Source organism: Microtus ochrogaster, chromosome 8, assembly GCF_000317375.1.
Source record: "Microtus ochrogaster isolate Prairie Vole_2 chromosome 8, MicOch1.0, whole genome shotgun sequence".
Classification (NCBI taxonomy): domain Eukaryota; kingdom Metazoa; phylum Chordata; class Mammalia; order Rodentia; family Cricetidae; genus Microtus; species Microtus ochrogaster.
The window spans coordinates 62,862,848-62,881,533 of record NC_022015.1 but is presented as its reverse complement, the minus strand read 5'-3'; the positions used below and the strand labels follow the sequence as shown (position 1 = coordinate 62,881,533).

At 43.0% G+C, this 18,686-nt stretch overlaps 1 protein-coding gene across 1 annotated transcript in view; it reads left to right on the top strand.

The window, feature by feature from the left end:
• The first annotated feature begins 3,220 nt into the window (after positions 1 to 3,220).
• Positions 3,221 to 18,686, top strand: part of Lipa (lipase A, lysosomal acid type) — a 31,904-nt gene continuing 16,438 nt past the window's right edge. The window contains exons 1-4 of the mRNA XM_005352162.1: positions 3,221 to 3,352; positions 6,061 to 6,295; positions 7,477 to 7,594; positions 17,926 to 18,124. Coding sequence (XP_005352219.2) covers positions 6,152 to 6,295; positions 7,477 to 7,594; positions 17,926 to 18,124 — 461 coding nt within the window. The 5' untranslated portion in view covers positions 3,221 to 3,352; positions 6,061 to 6,151. The remainder of the gene's footprint in view (positions 3,353 to 6,060; positions 6,296 to 7,476; positions 7,595 to 17,925; positions 18,125 to 18,686) is intronic.

The following is an 18,686-nucleotide window of genomic DNA, read 5'->3' as shown; positions in this document are numbered from 1 at the left end:
GTCTAGCCCTAAATGTCCTGGTTTTCATCAGCATATCCACATAAATGCTTTTCTGTCGGTCCCAGCTCATTTCCGGTGCTTCCCAGATCTCTCCTGTATTGCAGTGGGCATAGGGTCCACCCTGCATATGCGGCATTTCATAAATACTGTGATACCCAGCTTCAGCCTGCTTTTCATCAACAGGAAGGTTTCCAGATGCCAGGGCAGAGAGAAATGAAAAGTCTGACATTTCTAATCCTTTTGTTGTTTTTAGAACTCTGTGGCAGAGGCTGCAGATGATACTGTCTTCCTCTATTGTGCCCCAGCCGTTTCCACTGACACTAGTAACCTCTCAGGCACCTGGGCACACCCGGCTCAGCTTTTCAGTGATGCCTTTATGTTTGTAACCAGTTTCTTGTGTTTGGCATAACCCCAGCGATTTCCTTTTCTGATGTGGCCTTACCTGATGGAATTCTTTTTTTTTTCTTTTTTTTCTTTTTTTATATCTCTCTTTTTCTATTTTGCAAATAGAAGATAGAATTAATTAGTTTTTAAGTTTGGAGATGAATATAACATCATTATTCTTTATATTTAAGAGTCACCCCACAGTTTTCGGAAACACTTCATATACATTATTTAACAATTTTAATTAAATTTTTAAAGTTATTATTATGGCAAGGAAAAAATATCCCACAGTGTGTTTGTGGAGGTCAGAGCACAGTTTGTGGGAGTCAGTTCTTTCCTTCTCAGGACATTAGGCTTGGGTGGGTGCCATGTAACCAGCCCAGTTATTTCTTACGATAACCTTCACGGCCATTAAAGACCTTAGTAGGGATAGTGCTTTATAACTTATTGAGATAAAAGCTATTAATAGTCGCCGGGTGGTGGTGGCGCATGCCTTTAATCCCAGCACTCGGGAGGCAGAGGCAGGCGGATCTCTGTGAGTTCGAGGCCAGCCTGGTCTCTTTCCTCTCAGCAAGCCACGGTGACAGAAAGGACCTGCCACTAGCCACCGATAATCCCACTGCTGAGAGCAGCTTGAATAGGCCACGCCCCTGGAAAGTGCTACAAACACATCCTTCTTGACACCTGCTTTTCCAGAGTAGCGTTCAACAAGAGTTGGCTGCCAGTCCTGACGTAGGACCACAATTCAGGAAAGTGTTTGCTTTTGTGGACTTCCCCAATGGCAAGGCGCTCTGGCCTCAAGTTCCTGCATCCCGTGGATGAGATGGAGCTTTGCTCTTTTAGAAGGCGTGCTTTTCTGGCTTCTACTTGCCAGAGAAGTGGAAACACTTAATGAGGTATGCAACAGGTACCTTATAATTTCCAATTCACAGCGTTGACACTCCTAGTCATAAGCCTGAAGCATATCATCTCTCACAGGGGTGAAGTGTGGGAAGTGATAGAGATGACTGATGGAATTCTTTAAGAGGTATTTCAAAATCAACACATCTATTATGTAACAAGCTTGATTCGCTTCTCAGCTCCTCTTTCTGGTATTACCTTCATTTTAGCTCCTGGTACTGCTGTCTTGCTCTCTGAGACAGTGGCCTCCTCGGCTCTTTCCTCCCTCTCCTACTTCAGCTGAGTTCACTGGCGAGTGCTGTTGTTTCTTCATGAGCATCCCCACAGCTGACTGCTCTCTGTCTCCACTGCTATCACTGCCATTGTCCAAACCATTGACTCTTGATTGGAGTCTCTTTGGAGTTCAATAGTCTCTGATTGTCTCGTCTCTACAGCTGATTTCAGTTACCAGAGTAACCATTCTGTTAACCCTCTTCTATTGAAAAACCTTCACTAACTTGTTTTCGTGGTTAGAAGAAAAAAAAAGCACATTGGTCACTGATCCCCAAGCTAACTAGCACCTTCCATTTTATTTATTCTTAGTGTGTTTCTTCCCCTTAGAACAAGAGCAGAGCAGGGGTTTAGGCAGCATACCCTGTACAGTGAGTACCTCATGTCAGGATCTCCACTAAGTATGTTGTATGACGCTTCTGATTTGTTTTTATTTATAAAACTCATGTGTTCTTAAACTGTAGGTCAGAACCTCACATGCGGCTGTCACACACACAAAAATTGACCACACACACACACACACACACACACACACACACACACACACTCCCGAATGTGCAGTGACCAAAAGAGAAGCCCAAATCAAGCATGTAGCAATGTGGATGTGTTTCTAGCAGTACTGTGTTATTTTTCACAATATCACTGTAGTCATGGCTCTGAATGTGCAGCATGTGCACTTTGTTCTGTGTGTGGCAGCATGCATCACTGACAGCCTGGAACACCCTCGTTCACATTAATGACTACTTGGAACAGTCAACATGTGCACTTTGTTCTGTGTGTGCCAGCGTGCATCACAGACAGCCTGGAACACCCTCGTTCACATCAATGACTACTCTATGCTATGAGTTGTGGTGTTTGTACTGCACATACAAAGTTTTCTGCTCTTTATATAGTGATAATAGTTAAATTATGGAAGCCAAGGCTTTTAATATTTTCCTGCCATCATTACTCTCAGCATGTCAGTATAAAATTGGCATATCTCTGGATTCTATTGTGTTACAATGTTTGATTTTAAATGTTATTGTTTAGGTTCCTGACTGCCTTTTATAAAAGTCATAAACTGAAATTGGGCTTGAGATTAGAATAGAACTTCAGGAATGTTTGAAATGGCTCTAAATATACCTCTGCCATTCTCACTGCGTATTTATTTATGTGCTGCGGTGGTCTCACCATGCAACAGTTATAACATCAAAATACCAACCCGTCATGAAAACTGGATGCTGCTGAGGTAACAAGTATTCAGTCAAGATTTCTTTATGTAAAAATAAGTACACCTGTTTCTAGTATACAAATTTGTTTCCAAATGGTAAAATTATGCATATATAATTATATATAGAGATATAAATATATGTCTATACATTAACCAAATAACTTTTAAAATAAATTTCTTTGTGATTTATCATCAAAACATGATTGATTTGTGTACCTATTTTGTATACCTATCTAGTAGAGGTTGAAAGATAATCTCTGAAATGAAAAGGGGTTCCGAGAGGGAAAAGTTTAGGAGCCCTGTTAAGTGGTTTGTGAACGGGGTACCCTCCAGCTCTGGAGCAAGAGGAAGCTCTGACGTGACGGCTTGGAGCAGGGCCAGGCTGGGCTGGGCCTTGGGGTAGACAGAAGACGCATGCTCCTTTGAGTCTGCAATGGCTAGGCTGACGGCCAGGAGGGGTGGAGTCACCAGGGCACTTCCCGGCAGCTTCGGCCCTCCCACCAGGTCTACTTAGGCTGCTGGCTGGCCAGTCTGCCTGGGCTGTAGTGGGCTCTGCGCCTGGAGACAGAGGTTGGAAGATCGCTCTGGGTGAGTGACGGCCTCTGGTCTGGCCCGGTGGAGGGGGCTCGGGAGCTGGTGTCCTGGGGGTCCCTAGGACAGATAGGGGAGGTTCCACCATGGCCTCTGGCCCCCCAGTTGCTCTGCTCCCGGGCGCGTTTTACCTCTGGTATCTGCAGGTACTTTGAGGGTGGTGATGCCTTTGGTCGTTTCAAGAAGCAATCTCTCCTTCCCTGAGAGCACTTCCGCTTCTTGGTGAGGGGCTACCGCGGATCAGGGAACCTGCCCGGAGTTCCTGATCTTGGGAACAGATAGAATGCCTGCTTCTCAGACTTCTTCATCCATTCCTCCCGTTATCTCTCCTAGGAAGTGTTAGCCAAACACAGGGTCAGCAGCAATCTTGGGCGTGAGTCCTGGTTAAAACCTCAGTATAATTAGCTAACTCTTTGCTTACAGTATTTTACTGATGTTATCACGATAACTAACGTTATCGTGAAAATGGACTTACTAGTACTGTTGAGTTGGTAGGAGTAGACTGTAGGAGGCCCTGTTTGCAGGTTGGGCATTGCCAATAACTTGGTTGTTATTGGAAAACTACATTGGGCCCTTATTTTCTGCTGTCACTGAATTGCAGAGTTGCCTCAACCCATTTTTCAAAAGCAACACCTGTATGTTTAGTTTGTGCAGGACTTGGCAGAATCCTGGAGATTCAAAGTTGAATTAGACTTCAGCTCTGCCTTTCCCCCTTTCTGGGGTGAAGGGAAGGCAGACAGATAATGAATTGGATTATTACAGAGCCATAAATAGTGTAATAAAGGCATTCTAAGAGCCTAGAATATCACACCAAACCCAGTTCAGAGCCTTATGAGAATTTCTTCTATGAGAATTTCTTGTCAAGTTTATTGAGCCACAGTGTTGTGAGGAAGGAAATTCTAAAATGTTTAATGGACGATCTTCAGCTTCCTTCTGGAGTGAGTGCCCTTTGCCCGAGACTGCATTCTGTAAAACCAGCTGTTTATTTTAAACTATGCTGAGATTCTTTAGTTTTTTTTCACACCCTCCCCTTTCAGGTTTTTTTTTTTCTTTTTTAGGGGGGGTTCTCTAGTGCTGAAGGACCCATGGGACAGTGTCCTTAGGAAGATAAAAGGTAGCCTTGGGCTGTCCTACGTAAAGCCACACTGGTAACTAAAAGCAGTAGGCTCGCTTGGCCAGTACGAATGCAAACTAATGTCCTTTTATGTCTAGAATGCTGAGATTCACGGATGCTTGAAGAAATAACTTCAGGAGAGGTTGCATCTACTTAAGGGAGTCAGATCTTCTTTGCAATCTCCTGAGAACCAATTTCCAGAAATGTGGAATACTTGATTTAAGAGAGTCTTTATTTATTATTTTCAAACAACAGTACTGAGGTATTAGCATAAACCGGCAGGACTCAGTTTTAACATGTGCAAATACCTGTGAAATTAGTATATTCAGTAGTACAAAGGTAGGTACCACCCCCAAGAGCCGGATGCTGATCTTTGGGGATTGTTGGCCTCCTGCCGGTTCCCCTCAGACACTGATCTGCTTTCTGACAGTATAGACTAGGTTACATTTTCTTCAAGAAATTGTTGCATTGGAGCAATAACTTCCCTCTCACCTCTTCCCGTCCCCTGACTTCTTTGATATAGCATTATTACTTTGAGATCTGTCCATATTGTATGTTCATTGCTGAATTATGTGTGTGTGTGTGTGTGTATATATATATATATATATATATATATATATATATATATTATATGTATAATGTAATTTGCTTATCCATTCACTCATTTGCTTTGGCTCTCCACCCCCCACTCTGCCCCCAGCACCCCAACTTTTGTGCATTCATCTTTTAAAATGATTGCATGCATTTTTTCTATTTATTTATTTATTAAAGATTTCTGCCTCCTCCCTGCCACCACCTCCCATTTCCCTCCCCCTCCTCCAATCAAGTCCCCCTCCCTTGTCAGCCCGAAGACTGCATGCATTTTTTTTTTTTTTAAATTTTGGATTTTTTAATTGTGAAACAAACAGATGAAAACTGAATACTTTGAAAACAATACAATACTATTAATTAAACTTGGGAATAAATAGTAGTAATATCTATGTTGGCTACCAGTCATTACTTGATTATTTGTTTGGGTTTTTTTTTCCCATTTTTTTTTTAATTGAGAAAAGGAAAAAAAAAACAAGTTTCCGCCTCATCCCAGCCTCCCTGCATTTTTAAAAGCCTGGATTATAGTCCGAGTATTTCTTCAGCCTTAGTCTGGATGTTGTTAGAGACTTGTGCCACTGGACTCTTAATGTCCCCAGCTCTTTGCTACACTGTAATTTTGAGTCATCATTGGGGTGATCTTGCTTGGTGACTGGAGAATTTCTCTTTTCTTTCTTTTCATTTCCGTTCACTTGAGGGACAGTTTTGAATCCCACCATAGAGTTTTGGGAAAGAGAAAAACTGCAGACAGTGGCAGGTAAGAACTAATGTGGGCTGAACTTGAAAATATGTTTAAATCCCAAGCAGAGGGGATTTCTGCGGCTCTTCCCTTTTCTTATCCTGTCTAAGATCCCCTCCGTGTCACTTCTCTAGGAACAGTTTGTTTAACTTTGAGAGGAAGTGGTAAGTGGGTGTGCATGGCAACATGAGTTAAACTCGGGGTGGAGGTGTGATGGTTCTGGAGGCTTCTTAGTAAAAACAAATCCATGTTTTCTCCTTCCAGACACAGTTCGCCGTTTGTTTCAGATCTGTCTTCCCTGTGGGATTCTATCCACACTTGGTTCAAGATTTTTAAAGAGAGCTTTGCTCTGTCAATGCGTGTTCATTCAGCCGGCTGCTTTAAAGGGAAGAAGATGCAACTCCTGGGCATGGTGGCCTATGTCATCCTTGTAATCCTGCTTTCTGGGGGACCCATAGGGTCCGTCTTAGCTGTGGACCCCGAGGCAAATATGAATGTGGTGAGTTTCTAAAAGTCACATACTTTTGCCGGGTGTTAATTTCTTAAATAGAGCTATATGAACTGTAGGAAGCCATCATTCCAATCTCTTTATGGCTCATTATGATTTTCACTTTCCTGAACTGCAGATGTCACTTTCCCACTGGGACTTTCCCCACCAGCTACCGCTGACACAGCAGCTCCATTAGACTGCTGGACACAATGCAGGGCTTACTCTAAATAGCGTGGTTTCGTCATTTCATTTTTAAATCGTTTTAAACATTCTTTAAAACTGAGAAAACGGTGTAAGCCCTTCAGAAGAACGCCTTTGCCGAGTGCTGAACTTGGGCTGAGATTGAGACTGTCTAGGGAACATACAGCTGTGAAAATATTAGATGTTAATATTAAAATTAGTAATCTTCAGTAAACAGTGAAACTGGGAAAAGCATGCATAAAAACACAATAGCAAGAAAATATATGTTATTAAAGAAACAGAAGCTTTCAAACAGGCACTGGTTTGACCCAGCTGAAGAATCTGGTGGCTGCAGAGACAGGGTAATTCCCAGGAGACAAGATAGAACGGGACGATACAGGACAAGGTTAAGCTTTCTTTTGGCGGCACCTCCCCCCCCCCAACAGTTCCTTCTTAAGAAAATAACGAAATTAAAGTCTTTCAGGTATTTGTGGCAGAGAGGATAATGAACACTTCAGTCTTCCAAGTAACTGGTTTATGCTTTCCCACCAAGCAACACTTTCCATGGAAAAGGAGAAGTGAGTTTGAGGACAGCTTCCCGTCTTTCAGCTTTTCTTCAGCCTCACCTTGACATTCTAACGAATTGCTTCCGGCTCCAGGGATGAAAATGAATTTTCTTTTATTCGTATTGCTTAGGCCAGGAATTGGATGAAGCATGAAAAAATGCTTACAAAACAAGTGTTTATTTGTACCTGGTAAGCATGATAGAAGCAATAAGGCCCCAAATTTGACACAGTTGGTACATGCTACAGTAATGAGATACCTGTGAGTCTAGAAGATTGGATCCTGGGATGGGTTCTTGGCTACTAGATCAAGCAGACCCAGGTAGCAATGATTTCCTTTAAAAAGCTAAAAACAAATGGCATTGCGTTTGTCTTCTGTGTCTGTTATTTCTGAAGACTGAAGAACAGAGTCCAGCATAGACTGTCCATTGTCCTTTCTCTCCTCAGACTGAAATCATCACGTACTGGGGCTACCCGAGTGAGGAGCATGTGGTCCAGACAGAGGACGGGTATATTCTGACTCTTCAACGAATCCCTCATGGGCGGAGCAACCATTCTGACAGAGGTATGGAGTTCTCTATGGCAAGATGTAACAGCTTTTGGAAATCACCACACTGTCTGAGTTGGTGACCGAATTCAGGCTTCATTTGATAATGTTGCTACAGGACAGACTGGAAGCCAAATTACCAGCTAAGGCAGGCTGGCTTGCCTAATTTCATAGTTTGTACTGGATTCAAAGGTCAGATTCCATGTAGAGTGTCAAAATTCTACTTCCATTGTTTCTCAAGGCACCATTTTTCTAGTGAACTTTTCTGTGCATTAAAAAGATGCATTTTGCAATTTTAAAATTACTGAATTTGTTGAAAAGGTAATATATTCAAATTCTGTAATATATTCAAGTAACATATATATAATATACAAATAATATATGCGAAAATAAAAAATATACAGTAAATCCTTCTTTTTCTATCTTTCTGTTTTTTAAAGCCTTCTTATATAATATCTTCATTTAAAATCTTTGTACCTTCCAGACATTCACTAGAAACCAATATGGATTGTTTTTATGTTGCTACCTTTTAAATTCAAAAGTTGTTATAAAGGGCACAGTGTTTGGTTATTTATTGATTTATTTGCTGTCAGCAGGCTCACAAAAACTGGATTTATTTACCATCACAGAAATCTTCACAATAATTCATAGAACCCTTACCTGAAGATAAGGGTATTCCATTGTATGTTTGTATCCTGATTTGCTTAACAAGTGTTTAAGTGAACATTAACTTAACACGTGTTCTGTTAATGAACATTTGGGCTAATTTGAATTTTCACCTAATAAATATTGCTGCTGAAAACAACAAAACAAAACAAAAAACCAAGCATATATATTGTGTAAGTTTATTTAGAAGGTAAATTTTTTTCCCAGAGAACTTTGAAGTCAGAAGATATGTGAATTGTGTTTTTGACAGGCTTTGGGGAAATTGCTCTCGATGGATGTGTGTATTGACTGAATTTTGTTAGGAGGATATAAAAGTTCTTATAGATTTGCTTTAAACATATGGACCTTGGCATATTTTATATCTTTCTTTGATCAATTTATAACAGAAGCAAAACTGTGGTCCTGACGTAGATGATAGCATTTCTAGACGAACTACCTGAAAGTGGTAACAGCTGTCAAGATAATAATAGGTCTGCCTTCAGTCGCCTCTTGAGATATAGCCTTGGAAAAATAAGGTCTGGGCTAAGGTCATTGGCTGGCTGTCCCTCCTGTTAGGGCTTTTACCAGACAAGAGAATGTTCTTAGCCTCACATACTTCTCAAGGGATTCTTCAGAGCAGATAACAAATCCTGGTGGAATGTGAGCGTTGCATCAACATCTGCCTTCTGCTTCTCCTGGGTCACATGCTATACCTATTGCCTTTCCCCTCAGGCTCTGCCTATCACAAGACACTAAATAATGCTCATATGGCTATGGGGGTGATTTTGCTTTAGTGTATTTCCCTCGTGAGTCTTGCAAAATGAATGATGAATGCATTGATCTGTGTTGACTGCTCGCAAACACATAAAGTATATATTTTATGCAAGAGCGAGCATGGAATTTTCGTGAGCGTCTTTCCTTCCCTTGTTTTTGTGCCCGTACACAGGTTTTAGACGCTATCTAAAGGCAAATAAGTATGGATATTATTTCCAGGAAAGTACTTAGTCAATTAGTAATTACTAATATGAGCCATTGTCCAGAGGTCCTAGGTCAAACCATGCCGAGAGAATGTACCACCTCTGTTTCTCCGTCCACTCCCACTTCTGTCTCCACGCTGCTCTCCACTGTAATTAAAGCACACAGGGCTCTGGCCTTGTGCACACATCACACTGCATCAGGTGGAGGTGCTTCCTGTGAAGGAAGGTGTCCCCTCAAACAAAGAGACTGCAGTCTTGGCTGGTCCCTTGCATGCTGGGGAAGTGGATATTCTTGTCTTCAGAATTCGGACCACAGACTGAGAATGTTCTAGGCCAAATCTGGCTTTAGCTTTAGGTTCCCATCTTCCTTCACAGTTCGGAGGAGCCCCCACCCTCCCCTGGGGAGGTCAGTGATCTGAGTATTTACCAGCGAGCTTCAGAGGGGGTTTTCCGAGTTCTGTGACTCAGTTCTCTAAAGGAGTCGTTATTTTCCTGAGAACTGCATAGATACTTTCCCTATGGTTTGCTCTCTGTAGTCCAAGCCCAAGTAGGACAGCAGCTCTTTCTTTTTTATTTTATTTTTTTAATTTATTTATTTATTATATTATGTGTACAGCATTCCTTCCATGTGTGCCTGCAAGCCAGAAGGGGGCCCCAGGTCTCATTATAAATGGCTGTAAGCCACCATGTGGTTGCTGGGAATTGAACTCAGGACCTCTGGAAGAGCAGTCAGTGCTCTTAACCTCTGAGCTATCTCTCCAGCCCCAGCAGCTCTTTCTTATGTCTGTTGAGGACCAGTGTGCCGGCAGGGATGTTAATCTGCCACGTTGAAAGTCAAAAAAGAGGAAGAGAATACACAGTCCCCCAAATGGCACCAATCTCGTGAATGCCACTTCCTTTCTGACTTACTATCAATAGCACCACTGTCCTTCCAATGACCTAAACAAGAAATTGCAAAGTCATTTTCGTTTTGTTTGGCAGGCTGGGAGTTGAGCCCAAGTCCTCCTGCATACTAGGCAAGTGCCCCTGCCAAACTATATCCATAGCCCGTAGAGAATCGTTCTTCATGCATGGTTTCTAGATCACCCACAAAATTTCCCTTGTTAATTCCTTTCTCCCTTGTTTTGACCATACCTCACTTTAGGCCCTTGCTGCCATTCAGATAGGCACTTGAGACAGGGCAGAAACTGAGAGAATCTTGAATAACTCACTTTTTTGAGGAGAGGGGGCGGGGTCCCCATGTACCAGAGAAAAAGAATCTCAAAGCAGGAATATGGAAATACAATATTATGTTTTGTGAAATTATTGCTTTTAACATATGGAAAGTAATTTCGTATAGCCTTATTATTTACAGTTAATTATAACATGCATTAAAAATATTCATTTACTGAGGTGACATTCTTGGGGAGCACTCCTTTACAGATGACGAGTGGGCTCTGTAGACAGTATGAATAGCTTCGCTGGGGTGTCAGGTTCTGTGTGAACACAGGGTTCTGCCCATGTCCGACTGTCAGCTCTGCTGTCTGCTGCCTCCTGTGCCAACCTCTATGTCTTCCTCTGTCCTATGTAGGGTCTGTAGATGAAGTTTCTTAAAGCCCCACTAGTGTGTGATGTTGCGAGGCGGCAGTCTTTATGAATCCAGTAGATGAAGATACACTTGTCTGCACTTTTCACCCCATCCAGAGCAAGACTTTTGTATTTGTGGCTATTGGAGAGATGCCTGCAATTTTCCATCTAAAGTACATTTATTTGATGTGTGCATACGTGTGTGCGTGCGTGCATGTGTATATGTGTATGTCCTAGGGAATGCCAGAGGAGACATTAGCTAGTCTTCTGTCACTCCCTACCCTAGTCCTTTGAGACAAGGTCTCTCACTGAGCCTGGAGCTCACCTGGCAGCTGGCAAGTCCTAGCAATCCTCCTGTCTCCATCTCACATTCTGTTAGGTTTCATGTGTAGGTGGTGAGGGATTTGAACTCAAATCCTCACAGTGTCACAGAAAGTACCCTTTCCCATGGAGCCATCTTCCCACTCTTAAGCAGCCGTTCTTATCAGCGGTTGAGCCACCACTCTGCTGAGTGCTGAAGGGAACTGAAATACAGAAATGAAATATCATACAGAGAAGTGGTTTTGTTTTTATCTGCTCAACCTTCATGCTGAGTGCTAATGCTCCAAGGCTCTCATTTCATGCTTGGACTAAGAATTTGAAAAGCTTGTACCTTTATAACATACTCCAAGATATCGAGATTTTTTTGTGTTCTTGAACTATACACTCATTTCCTGCTCAGGACAGCCAAGGCAAAGGGCACTCACTTGGGCATTTTGACTGCAGAGGCAGTGTTCCTTGAATTGATAGTGTGCCCTTATTGATAAGTATTGAGCAAGCTGATCCCATGATAAGCATAATATAAACTTTATTTAGCTACAACAAGGAATTACTACTTGTGCCAGCATTAGAAATAAAATAAACAAGATAGATATTTTCACTAAGTACCTAACTGAGAAACCAGCAAGTTTTTAAAGAGAGCCTTATTTGCACCTGAAATCTTATTTTGCATCTGCTGGCCTGGTTCCCAAGGGGTGTCCTGGGCCCTGAAGACCTGGAGACTACAGGCGACATTCAGAAGCAGGTTTCTCAACTGTGGCCTGTCTCCCCAGGGGTTGCTCCCCAAGCCAGTTGAGTCATAGGTGAAAGTTCACATTATGACTTGTGAGTTGTCTTCCACAGAAAAGCCTCCAGGCCTTGGTTTTTATTTGGTTATCTATGTTAGCATCCTGACCCATTCTAGGTTTTTCTTTCCTTAGAGAAACCGTTCCTTTGAAAGAAATCATTTGTGGGTTTCTGGCGTTATTTGATTTAATTAATTAATTAATAATTTTTAATAATCACAGTTTCAGTAGGCCTACATACTCCGCCATGGAGTTCCTTGTGCCAGAGGCACCGAGCACATGCAGGTTGAGCTGAGCGCGTGCGCAGGCTTGCTGAGCTCCTGCTCGGTGCATTGGATAGAAGATTGCACTTGGATCTTTGGAACTCAGCAACATCATAGTGGTAGCTGCACGGTTTGCCTCCCATACCCTGGTTGAGGTTGGGGCAAAGAGGACATTGTAGCGCAGGGGAGGAGCCTGTGCTGTTGCTCGCCTGCCCCCTCCTTCCCGCGCACGGCTCCCCTTCTTCTTGTCTAGCTGCTGCTAAATACCGTGTATCTGGGAGATGTCCCCAGACACTCAGAAGAGCTCAGGCCCCTGGGGCTGTATCTTCTGTGTTTGTTTAACAGCAGCTGGATCAACAATAGCTCACATGGATGATGCCATGTGTAAATACGGCCTTCCCCACGGGGCTAAGTGCAGTGGGAGCCCTGTGCAGGCCAAAGTCTTCTATGACTCATTTACTTTGAGTATCCCTGAGTACTTCTTTAGCCCTTTGGGGACTGGGGCGAACAAAGCACTGAGACTCTGAATGTTCCTTGTTCTACGTCACGTTTGGGTCAAGATTTCCCTTTCTTCCAGACTCAGAGGCAGGCATGGACAAAATCTATGGGCTTACTGTGTGTAGGGGGGGGTCCAGGTAGAGGTTGTGTCACCTAGTGTGAGCACACTGAAAGTACCAGCCTCCAGTATACATGTGATGGTAACAGATTACTTAACCTCTCTGAGTTTGAGTTTCTTCATCTGCTATATGAGAAAAATAATACTCAGCCCATTATTGTCATAAGGGCTGTGAGGCACCTAACCCTGCACAGTGAGGCATCTAAGCCTGAACAGATTGATACCGAACCTTCTCTTTTTATCTTTCAAACATCACCATCATCTCCAATCCCTGCTTTCTTAGGATCCGGTCTTCTGTGGCAGGGAGTGTATCCTAAACTTGAGGGAGAGAAGGAAGTTTCCAGAAAGATGTCTAAGTTTATTTACTGTGGGCAGAAGACCCTTAAGATGCAAACAGTGGATAGAGCCACCCGGAAGTCAGGTGCATGTGCTATCATCTCTGTGTATACTCCCCTGCTGATGCTGCCTCTGTGAGCCCCTCTCCTTCCCTCCAGAGCAAAATCATCTCCCAACGTTCATCTACTGTGAGCTCATGTCGTGATTATGTGCAGCTTCTCTGAGGATCTGGAAGGGCAGCGGAAGGCAAGAAGGCAGTTCAAGACAGGGATGATGGGCACCTTGATGTTGTGCGGTATAGATTTTATCTACCAAATACTAATTGTGTGACCAGGGGACCTGGTCTTCTCCTCAAGATTCAGTCTGCAAAGAAGAATAATAGAAAGGGTGTCTCTCCATTCTTTCTGTGTGGTGAGCTCTGTAACACAGTGTTCTATAGGGAGCGTTTGGAGTACCTGTAGCTCTGTCTGTGCCTGTATCTAGTTAAGTCTCCACTTAAACTGTGGGTGATGAATTTCAGCATCCCCAGTGGATGCTTCTGAATTCTACAGATACCATGTTTTTTTTTTTTTTAAATACAGCTATATTCATGATAAAGTTTAGTCAGTACGCTAGAGTTGGTAGGAAATTGGCAAGAGTTATAGTATACTAGAACAATGATCACAGTGTCTTATAATAAGATTGCCGGCATTGTTAGTTTGTGCTATGAGCTATTACTAAGGAAGTCTTAAACATTACTACAGCCAGACTGTTTCAGTAGATCTGCAGTTGGAACAGCTACATACGAAGTAGTTGCTGGGTGGGCCGTGTACACAGTGTGGACAGAGTGGTTCAAGTTGTGGGTGGGTGGGAGTCAGCACCTTCAACAACAGGAAAGTGTTGCCATTTCATGTGATCGCTGCTCCAGGCCCAGCAGTGAGGGATGTGGGTCCCATTGCTGCTCCAAGGGTGTGAGAACAGCACTGGTGTTAGAGATGGAACCCGGTGATGCAGGGTCTTTTGTTTGCTCAGGCAGTGCAGGTGGCTGCCTTTCCTGCCCAGCGACTTTGCAATGTGAGTCCAATGGCCGGGACACTGACAAAGGCCACATCGCTTTCTAATTGCTTCCTTTGGACAAGCTAAGTGCCTCCTGTCACACATGAATCATCAGATAAATCATGAGGACTCTGGGTTAGCCTGTTTCACAAATGAGGAAAGCAAGGTTATGGGGGTTAAGTAATTTTCCTTGATAAAACAGCTGGGATGACTAAAGACAAGCTTCCTATGCCTTGTTCCCTCCCACTCAGCCCTTGTTGTTAGCCCTTGGGGTGCAGTGTTGTCCCTGATAAAGCCACTTACTTATCAGAGTCTGTTGTTCATGCTCTCATTCTGTACATTGGCCCTAAGCCCCGCCCCGGTTCTTCCTCCAGAGAGGCCTCTTTCTTCGCCTTGTGCCTTTTTACTCTCTCACCTTCTGACCTGGGCTAATGAAGGAAAGGACAGACAGCCTCAGACTTCTGAGCCTTGAGTTGGGAGTTGTAAATCTCTGTTTTGTATAAATTAGCCATTCTTAGGTATTTTGTCCCGATAACAGACTAGGGACAAAAACCTAGAGTATTTTAACTATTATGTTTTTAAGGCCAATTCTTCAAACTAGAATTAGATGATAAAATTTTACTCAGTATCCAAAGCCACAGAGAAACCCTGTCTCGAAAAACCAAAAAAAAAAAAAAAAAAAAAAATTTTTTTTTACTCAGTAACCCTTATTTTGGGTAACTGAAAACCCAGTTGTTTCTCATTTGTGTGGAACTGAAGAGCAAGCCTGGGACTTCACACATGCTAGGCTTTGCTGTACCAGAAGGCTATCAGTTCCCAATTCTCTCTTACTAATAATTGAGAAGGAGGCCCAAAGGATTCTCCCCTGGAAGCTTGGGGAGGAGTATCTATGTCTTATGTTTTTTTCCTGGGCATTTTAGGCAATTCGTTCTTTCTTGGCCCAGCTTGCTGAATCAAGTGCCTGGCCATAACTCCCTTTTAGTAGGTTTGAATATAGTTCTGGTGGGCTGAGAGCCAAAGGAGCTTCAAAAACAAGGCCTTTGAGGTCAGGCTCTGTGTGTGGAGTTCCTCATTTTCCAGGTCAGGACCGGAGCCAGTGCTGGGTCTGTTTCATAATCCGTCAGGATTGTTTCAACATACAGCAAGTTTTGGCATAGGATGCTTGGCTTGCCGTGAGTTAGCCAGAGACAGAGCTAACATTTCGGTGTGTACCTACCTCTTCTCTACTTCAGTTTCTGAAATTACTTTTCCTTTTGATCGCTGGCTAAAAGCAAAAGCTTTGAAATGAGATAGACCTGGATCTCAGTGTTGGCACAGTGCTGACTAAGTGTTCTTGGGACAGTTGTTTTCTCCACATGTAGGTCACCTTACCCTTAATATGGATGTAAAAATGTAAGCCGTATATAACATGATGCCTTGACTATAATTGGTACCTGTTTCAACAGTTTAATGAGATGAGCCATCCAGACTGTAGAAGCTTGCTTGGGTTATTATGTGAGTAGAGTTGCCCACAAAGCTCTTACGCTGAAGTCTATCACAGTGATGGTTGTTCTAACCCTTGGACAATTGAGTTTGTCTGCAGCAGAGGTCCCACTTGACTGGCTGCTGAGCTCCTGTGAACTGGGTGGGCTATGTGGCCAGTTCTAGGAGATGTAAGCTGAAGGGTGGCTCTAGCTTTATACTCCTCCGTGTAGCACCATGGACATGGGTACATATCACATTCAAGGTCTCTCTTACTTTTTTGTTTAGAATCTGCTTTTGTAGAAAGATACACAATCCTGTTATGGGTGGGAGGTGTATGCTTTTCCCAAGCTAGCAAGGAACTTAAGATGTCAGGCTGCAGAAGACCTGGCAGTTCCTGGGCTAGGCAAAGAATTCTACCATTTAAAGTTAATTCCTTGAGGTGGGTCCATTGTTCTGGAGTCTTAACCTTCCCTAGGAACTGCAAGGCCCACCTCACCCTGGCAGTCTAAGATCCCTCACTGGCCCTGGCTATCAGTAATAAGATTCAGTCAATCTAGTGAGCCTTCATGACTAATGAAAGCGGGGTTCTGTGTCACGCTGACACGCTCAACTTTGGCCTCCTTGCGCTTGATTTTATTACTTCCTTAGATCTCAGCTGGTTCCCCCTTAGACCTCAGCTGGTTCCCCCTTAGACCTCAGCTGGTTCCCCATGACTTTTTGGAGCGAAGTGGTTTCCCATGCAGACTCGTGTCTTGGGAGGCAGGAGGAATCGCCCACACACCAAGTCTTCCTCTTGTGAACCACAGTCATTGGCAGGCCTGGCTTCACCCAAGGCAGCATTACAGTGTACAACCATGGGGCTTCTGTCCCCAGCCTGCTTAGTGGTAGCTGTTTAGGTGACCATGATGGAGTCATTTTGCCTGTTCTTCACTATGAAAATGATGCTTCGGCTTTTTCGGATTAGCTCTCAGATGCTGGAAATTCCGTAATTGTTGTCACTCTGGTTATCATTTCAAACTCCTAATGATTATTTTTCATATTTCCCAAGAGGAATCCAAGGCTTCATGGAAGGCAGGAAAGGCACATCTAACCTTGAAGGGAGCTCCTTTGCAATAAATTCGATCTTGCTGATGTAGCCTAAAGTGCCGTTAGGAAGCAAAGAAGCTAATGGACCCGGGGTTGGTCCGCTTTCTTCTCCATCTTTCTCCAAGATGGTGTTTTCTTTTTTTGCTTTTGCTCCTTGCTGTGTCTGCAGTGCTGAGAAGGCCCGGTCACACTGCTGGTGCAGCATAGGGGTTTGCTTGATGAGTGACTGCATCAAGTGTCAGCCCTGTAAGTTTCTGGAGGTCAGGTTGTCTCTGGGTGGGGAGGATGGGTTGTACTTCCTAGTCTTTTTTTTTTTTTCTTGCAGTTTAACTGTCTCAGGAAGAGGTGAATCGATGATAAGTTTGTATACACGTTTTGGATTCATGTGTATATATTTTTATTTACCATTTTTGAGGATTTAGTGCAGAAACATGTACATGTTTATGATACCTTCCCTTCCCTCATCCCCACAGTTCCTCTGTTTTCCCCTTTCAGATTCCCATCTCAAATTCATGTCTTCTTCTTCTGTACGACTTTGTTCTGCAACTATAAATGTTTAAAATTAGACTTTGCTTTTTTAAATAACGAACTTAGGGTCACTTCAAAATTAAGCAGATGCAGGGTTGAGAAACCAAGGCTTCCATATTTTGGCAGTGAATAAATCTGCTATAGACATCGATAGACAGAGATTTCCCATATGCCTCTGCTCCTGTACGTGCATGGCCTCATCCTTTATGAGCACCTTATGTTGTGCACATTGACACACCCCTGTTACTTTCCATCTATACTTAGTTCTGTTCAAATGTTAGAAATGTTGAGCAAAGCTGCCGCCCTAAGCACTTGTGTGTGTCTCTGCCATCTCATTGCTGTTATCTCTGTTTAGGGTTCAGCCATTGTTGCTGGTGTATAGAGCCCTCTTGTTGTATGTAACATTTTCCTCCCAGTTTATTTTGTTTGGAATCATTGGGAGCAAATTATAGCAACATTTTGCAAGTTCCCCCAAATAAATTTTTAAATTTTATTTTGATGCTTAAGTCAGTGGTTTGTTACCAGACATGGAAAAAACAAAACAAAAAACAAAACAAAAGGTGCAGCTTTGCTGCTTCCTTGTCAGTGCTGTTTAAAGGAAGCATGCCCTTTAGCTTATAAATTTGTTTCTGTTGCTCCATTTGCTTTGGTTCCTCTCAACTGTTGACTGTTTAGCAGGACATCACATTTGCTGAGATGAGAATAACACCTAAACATCAATGTTTTCCAGGTCCCAGACCAGTCGTATATCTTCAGCATGGCTTTCTGGGAGATTCGAGTAACTGGGTCACGAACATTTACAACAACAGCCTGGGCTTCATTCTGGCAGATGCTGGCTTTGATGTGTGGATGGGAAACAGCAGGGGAAATACCTGGTCTCAGAAACACAAGACTCTCTCAGTTTCTCAGGATGAATTCTGGGCCTTCAGGTATATCCCAGTCGATTTTGACTCGGGTCTGTATCTTTAGCATCCTTTAGGTAGACACATGGGGATTTAGCTGGAAGGCAGGTTCAGGAGTGACTCTGAAGTTGTATAAGGAAGCCAGCGTCTTTTGAACAGTTCTAAAACTTATCAGGAATTTAATAAGCAATGTGAAGATAAATATATATATAAATGATTGCATAAGTGGTTAGACTCAGTTTGGAATTCTGAAGTTATTCTTAACATCCCTGGCATTGGGGAGGAGCTGGCAGGTTAAAAATCAGCCTCTCTCCTCATAACACACATACTCACAGTTCATTTGACTACTCTCTTATCTCTTTCTTACTCCTTGCTGAGTGACACTTGGCATAGCTATAAACTGTCTGTGTCTGTTTCCTTATCTATAAAATGGGGATAATAAAGTCCTACCTCATACACTCACTGGGGCCTAAAGTAACTTTGAAGAAGGAGTCTCTGCAGAGCCTGGAATATTCTAAGTACTTTCCAACCATTGGATTTTGCTGTCCTTCTCTCTCTCTCTCTCTCTCTCTCTCTCTCTCTCTCTCTC